The 7,199-nt window shown below is 35.8% G+C and overlaps 1 protein-coding gene across 1 annotated transcript; it reads right to left on the bottom strand.

The window, feature by feature from the left end:
* Positions 1-1,682: 1,682 nt before the first annotated feature.
* On the bottom strand, positions 1,683-5,780 carry LOC113733791 (polygalacturonase-like). Its single transcript, XM_027259967.1, has 4 exons — positions 5,349-5,780; positions 4,944-5,233; positions 3,284-3,509; positions 1,683-1,910 (listed from the first exon to the last, which is right to left on the bottom strand). The coding sequence occupies exons 1-4, from the start codon at positions 5,778-5,780 to the stop codon at positions 1,683-1,685; spliced, it is 1,176 nt and encodes a 391-aa protein (XP_027115768.1).
* Positions 5,781-7,199: the final 1,419 nt, after the last annotated feature.

Below are 7,199 nucleotides of genomic sequence, written 5' to 3'. Positions count from 1 at the left end.
CCCTAATTCTGCTCTTATTGCTTGCACAATCTTGTAAGTCTTTCTTTCTCTCAGGATATACACACACACACACACACACACACACATATACACACATTATGTATGACTAATTTGACATCGTTGATCAATTTCAGCTGTTATGGAGCTGCTCTCGACCAAGGTAGAGGCCAGAAAATTGATTCCTGTACAGCAAGAAACAGTACTGATGATGAGAAAAATGTTGCCGACTGACTACACAGATGGATGCGGGTGTTATAGCCATGATGATTGCCGGAATACACCTGGTTGCGGCAGCTACTGCATTCCGGGGGCTGTTGTTGGGATATGCGGAGAATATGGCCCTGCTCAAGCATGAAATCTACTAGCTAGCTAGGCTAGTGAAACTGAAAAAGATGTTGGCTGATTTTATGAACCATTTTCTTCATCTCTCTTCCATCCATTTTTCTTTTCTTTATTTGTTAGGTGACTCTTAAAGACCTAACTAAGGTTAGCTCCCTAATATAAATTTTAATTAGCAAAAGCAAATTCAAGCTCAGCTTAATCTCATTATAAAAGCAAGTTCGAGCTCAATCTAATTAGCTTCATTATGATTAGTTTTGACATAAAACTTCATAATAATTTGAGCTCGAATTGCTTTTGGTTTTATGACAAAGTTATCCTCGTGCATAGTGTTATTGTCTTTTTATTTTCACTGATGTCTAAAGTAATGAACCTACCTACTTTTCAAATGGTATATTGGACTGAAAAGTTCTGAAAATTTGTGTGCCAAATTTGTAATTTTTGAAAGTTTAAGGGAACAATTTGAATTTATCCACCCCCCAACAACGAGGCTCCACCACTAATTGCGGTCGAGGAACAAAGTAAAATATTGTCAATAGATATACTATTTGAGTATCACAAGGCCAAACCATCAAATTTAGATATGACAAAACAAGCTAAGAAATAGCAGATTTGACAAAACAAATTATAGAAAACCTTAGATCTAACAATGAAAAAAAGGAAAAAGAAGGAACAAAAACTCTTAGAAGGAAAATATTAAGAAAGAGGGAACTATAATTTGGACAATCTTAAAAGAAGAAACTCTCATTAATTAGAAAGTTGTAGAGAAGATAAAAGCTCTCATGAAAAAATTCTAGTGGGAGACTTGTTTGGATTGCTTGTTTCCGTCAAAAAATATTGTCGTTTTCCGTGATCACATTTCCCTATCACCTTTTTCCCTCACATATATCAAATCGCTATAGTAATTTTTCCATGAAAAATGACGGAAAATGCAATCCAAACACAACTAGTACTGTCCCATGGGAAAGAAGTTTTCGAATGAGGAATGGACAAGAAAGAGGTAGAGAGGAGGAAGAGAAAGGGGAATTGGACCTTTATTTGTGTGTGGTATGTGCACTTTTTTTTTTCCCGATCTATTTTGTGTGGAAAACAACATACATATATCTAATATCAAAAACAAATTTAAAGCATTAATAAGAGACACTTCTCATTATAATTCATAACATGGAAGGTCTAACAATTGAGATACACATCTTACTTGTCTTAATTTGGAAAAATAATATCAAATTAAGACAAGGTACAGCTCTCCGAGAAAAAAAAAAAAAAAAATCCCACAACCCGTAGCTTAAAATTATGCACATAAAATTGTGATTATGTATCAGTCTTGCATAAATTCTTTATCATCAGAAGCAACTCTTTGGAAAGACTGCGCCGCTTTGTCTTCCGATTGCATTGCTACAATAGGCCACTGTTGGCTTGTAAAAACGGTTCAAGTAAGTGAGTTTTATGTCCTGTAATATGATTCCACTGCACGGATTGCTGGAACTACAATCGAACTTCACTGCTTGTTGGGTTGCTGAAGTGCCTTTTATGTTTCTGTAGATTACTTGACTAACTTTTACTCCAGAACTCTGTAGTATATCCACACATACACACACACACACAATTAAAGAAAACAAAGAAATTAGTGAAAACTTTAGAAATGAGATGAAAGTCAAATGTTGTTGATAAATGATACTACAATTTGGGACAGACGAAGAAGGAAAACAGGACTATCAAAATGGGACGGAGAGAGTATTAACTAGTCTAAATTAGCATAGGAAAACGTGTTGTGGCTGAGAATAGCGCCTTCAAATTCATCTTGGACCAGCTATTTTGATCGAAAATCGAGTGATTGTTGGGGTTGAGTGAACTGAATAGACCAGCAATCAGTTGATCATATCAAAATCTGTCAAGAAACCAAGATTTCTTTATGTTTTTGTGTACTTTTTATGTTACTTATTCATGTTATCTAGTTGTTTATCATTCATATATCTGTATGTTTGTAATGTCATCCAATTATTTGATATTGATCTTAATAGTCGAAATCTTTTAAATCTTGATCTCGACTGAGTCGTTGTTATTCAGTCCAACTCTTGAAACGCTGGCTCTGATCTTGAGTGACCTGCTATTCTGTCCTGCTCTTAAAACACCAGTCGAAACTTGGGCGCTGATTTTACTTTGACTCAAAAACTTGAGATGTTTTCATCTGCTGCAGCGCGAGATAGGGTCTAACTGGCTATGTAGATTAATACAGTAACTAGGGTCGTAGCAAATCCTTGGGCCAAGTCAATGTTGAATGTGATGAATTTGAGATTTTTGAAAGTTGATAAACTGAAAGTGAAACCACTTTCGCTTTTTTTGGGCAAATTTCACTTTACCCCCTTGTGGTTTAGTGTTTTTTTACATAACCTCTCTATGATTTCAAAATCTATATATAATCCTCTCATGGTTTGGATTAAAATGTTAGAGTGACGGAAATGATCATTCGTAACGCAGTCACCTAAAATATCAAAAATACCCTTATATAAAGTTGAAAATTATTTATTAACCAAGGGGGGGTTATGTGTATATTTTGAAAGCTATAAGGGAGTTATATGATAAAACATTAAACTATAAGGGGGTTATATGATAAAATATAAAAACCACACGGGGTTAGTGTATCATGTATTTTTGAGGCTAATATTGATATTTTTAAAAGTTCCGTTACGAATGACTATTTTCGTCATTTTGACACTTTAATCCAAATCATGAGAGGGGTTATGTATAGCTTTTGAAACCGTAGGGGGTTATGTAGAAAAAATACTAAACCACAGGGGGGTAAAATGTAATTTGCCCTTTTTCTTTTTTGGTTAAACTAAGCAGCTAGGAGTATGTATTAGGTATCTGATGGGGAGTCTGGTGTTCAATATCCAAATCAATCCCTAATGGAAGGTGAATTAGAGATCTGTAATTGAAGAATTACCTGATGTGGGCAGCTGTTATCTGGACAATACTTCTGATCAATGATGATGGGATATGCAACACTTGTCATTATCAGGTTCTTGAAGAGGAGACTTCTTGCATAGCTACCACCTGGTTTTGCCCATGACTTTATCCGAACCCCATTCTCTGTGTTGGTGAAAACGGAGTCGGTGACTGTCACATTTTGGACTCCAGCTTCATGGTAACTATTGCCCAGACTACCAATGCTGCAACGAGATCAACTTAGTAAAATTGAGGTTATTATAAATGAAATATGCAAGAATCAGATGTACTCTCATTAATTACTTTCTCTTCAGTTGGGTGTAACTTTTAAGAATTCAGTTACTATTAATTCAGTTTCTTTGGTGAATAATGTGTTTGCCGGTTGGGATCCCCCCATGGTGCCTTGAAAAACTCAATACTCCACTAAACTATAGTTTGAAAAGCTCATGAGAGATGGATTAGAATTGTACAAATAATTAAGGACAAATTACACTTTATCCCCTGTGATTTAGTTTTTTTACATAATTCTCCTATAGTTTTAAAAGCTATAAATAACCCCCTCATGATTTGAATTCAAGTGTCAAAGTGATGGAAATGATCATTCGTAACGGAGTCGTCTAAAATATAAAAAATACTCTTATATAAAGTTGAAAATTATTTATTAACCAAGGAGTAGGCCTGTCAACGGGTCGGGTCTAGACCCGGATCCGGATCGGATCCGTGAAATTATTGCGGGTGTGGGTAGGGGATTTAATTCCGTTTTCCGGATCCGGATCCGGATCCGTTTTGTCAAACAAAAAAACGGGTCGGATACGGAATATTGTATTCCGACCCGTATTAGACCCGGATCCGGATATAAATGAATTCATAATTTAAAAAATATATATTTATCAATATAATTTGATTAGGATAATGTATTTGAATAAAGTCAATTTGATTTCTTTTCTTATTTGGTTTTTTCTTTGCATTAGTTAGAAATTAGTTTACAAATATATATTTTTTTCATTTTTATTAGAAATTATAAATTTTGCTAAATTTGTGCGGGTAGACCCGACCCGGATCCGGGACCCGCCGGATCCGGATCCGGAACATAGAATAAAAGACCCGTCGGGTAAATGGGTCGGATCCGGTTCCGGTACAGTAATTCGGGTCCGGGTCAGGAATAATGAATTCCGGCCCGGACCCGACCCGTTGACAGCCCTACCAAGGAGGGTTATGTGTATATTTTGAAACTCATAGGGAGGTTATATGGTAAATCATTAAATCATAAGGGAGTTATATGATAAAACATAAAAATTATACGGGGTTAGTGTGTCATGTATTTATAAGGGTAATTTCGACATTTTTAAAAGTTCTGCTACGAATGACTATTTCCGTTATTTTGACATTTTAATCCAAATTATGAGGCGGTTATGTATAGTTTTTCGAAATCATAGGAGGGTTATGTAGAAAAATACTAAACCACAGGGGGTAAAGTGTAATTTTCTCAGTAATTAATTAGTACATAATTGACCGGGCAATTGACCATCATAGAATCAGTGGCAGCAGAAAGTACTGAACCAGGAAAAATGTAATAGCTAGACAACTCCATGGAACCTGATCATCTGTTCTTATTGGGCTCATGCAAATTGAAAATGCACGACAATGTCTATTTTTACCTGATTCCATGTCCAGGGCCACAGCCAATATTTGAAATCCACAGGTTCATGGTGCCAGGACCAATTGATATGCAGTCATCGCCTGTCTTGATGGTACTGCCCACAATTGTGACACCCGTAGATGATTCCACATGTATGCCGTCTGTGTTGGGGCTTCCACTTGGGGCAGTGATTTTCAGATTCTGTAACTTCATATTGCTGCTGTTGTCGATGCCAATGTGAATTGTCTGGCTATTATATGATGTCAATCCGCTTACCAATACATCGTTACACCACATTAGCATCATCGACTGCATTCAATTTCACCATTGTTAATCAATCAATCAATCATAAAGAATTGACTCAATTAATTTCCACAGGCCAAATGTGTCAAATCAAAAACAATTCTTTGATCAGGAGACTTACCCTTGCTCCAGCCGGGCAATTGTTGCCGTTCTTCCTACAAGACCAAAATCCATTTCCCCGGGCATCGATGGTTCCGCCACTGATTGTCAGCCTACTGACCTTATAAAACAAAATCCAGAATCCAGAGTTGCCAATGACATAATAATTGTCAGGAGCAACAAGAGTTCCATCTATTTGGAACTGGATTCTACTCCTACAGGGCCCTGAGAAAGATACCGCTCTAATCAAGAAGTTCCCTCGGGGCACGTAAACTGTTGCCGGGCTAGCTGAGCTGCAAGCTGACATCCAGGCCCGGAGAAATGCTGCTGTGGAATCTGTTCTCCCATCTCCCCTGGCACCAAAATTTACTACATTGTAAGCTGCAATGAGGGGTGAATAAAGGCTGAAAATGGAGAGAAAAAGTATCCCTGAAATGCAAATGGGATTCGCCATTGTTCAGCCTTTCTCAGACAAGAAGTGAGGAAGGGGAAAGGTTGATGGATATTAATTCTATGTCAAGTTTGAGAAGATTGAAGAAGCAACCTCTGATTATTTATAGTAGTCCAAGAATGCATTGATTAATGTAGGTGTTTAAAATGTTAAACCTGTTAATCCCACGTCATGTACTCAGAGATGTACGGTGGAATTTGGGTTTAGATTCTTTATCGGGGCAGATTAAGCAAGGTATTAGTATTGTAATCATGAATTTTATTTGCTAATATATACTTGGGAATTTAAGATCCATGATTAACGCAGGAAGCACCAACAATTTAGTCTCTTGAACATGTGACTGACGCCAATCTGTTGTGATTAAGATAATTATAATCATAATATTTTCTGTCTTCTGTTTCAAGAAGGGGGGAAAAAAAAGTCTTGACAAACAATTCAAAGACATTGCTGGACATATATATTGAATAGGCATTTCATGCATGCTACTCAAGAACAGAGAAAATGATATATCTGCATGAACTGATTGTTAATCAATTCTCGCCTGTTGAAAACACTCGTTCAACCTTGATTGATTGATTGATTGATTATCTCGATTGTATACATTAAATTTAGTTGAATTGATTCTTGTGTGTCCGATACCAATAAGCAAAAGCTTTTTCTACCTAGATGATCATTTGCTGGAACTGTATACATTGAATTAAGCTTCCTGTATCAGCTGAATGCAAATTTTATTTGCAAATTGATGTCCTCCACTTAATTTATCTGAAGATCAACCAGACAAGCCAGGGTATGTGCAATTGCAAGCACTTCCTCTAAACTCACATTTTGAAGCTTCGATTGCACTAATGATAAGGGTGAAGGCTCATTTTCTAGATTTTTGATAATATGACACTTATACATAGAATTGATCTTTCCTACTTAATACGTGTATTTTTTAATCACTAGACTTAATATGTGTATTTTTTGAATCACTAGCAAGTGCAAAATGCATAATATATGTGTATAAATTGAATTTCAAATTTAAGTGTCATTATTTAGAACAGTTAATATAAAAAAAAAATTCTCTGCACCAATAGTTATAGGAAAAAGCATTAATCTGATTATATAACTCACAAACAGTTATGCAAAAAAATATTAGACTATCTTACCTGAATATGATTTATTAGTGACCGACTTAACCTTATACATCAAACTTCCCTTTTCTTTTTCTAAATTTTGTTTACAAACCAAAGAGGAAAGGCCTTGTAGCAAAGTATGCACTATAAGTCTATAACAAATAGCACTTTTGTATATTTATGAACGATTAATCTTTTCTACACTGTCAGTATATATATACAATAACAAATCGAGATATATGTTACAATTTGAACACTAAATTTTGCACGTGTGATAGGCATCTAAACGCGCTGGTGTATACACTGA

This window comes from Coffea arabica, chromosome 3c (genome assembly GCF_036785885.1).
Source record: "Coffea arabica cultivar ET-39 chromosome 3c, Coffea Arabica ET-39 HiFi, whole genome shotgun sequence".
NCBI lineage: Eukaryota > Viridiplantae > Streptophyta > Magnoliopsida > Gentianales > Rubiaceae > Coffea > Coffea arabica.
The sequence above is the reverse complement of the archived record's forward strand: the minus strand, read 5'-3'. Positions and strand labels throughout refer to the sequence as shown.

Coding starts and splice junctions, on each gene's coding strand:
- LOC113733791 (XM_027259967.1), bottom strand. CDS start 5,780: ATGGCGAATCCCATTTGCATTTCAGGGATACTTTTTCTCTCCATTTTC. Junction 3,510..4,943: donor GGCCCTGGACATGGAATCAG/GTAAAAATAGAC, acceptor ATCTCGTTGCAG/CATTGGTAGTCTGGGCAATA. Junction 1,911..3,283: donor ATAACAGCTGCCCACATCAG/GTAATTCTTCAA, acceptor GATATACTACAG/AGTTCTGGAGTAAAAGTTAG.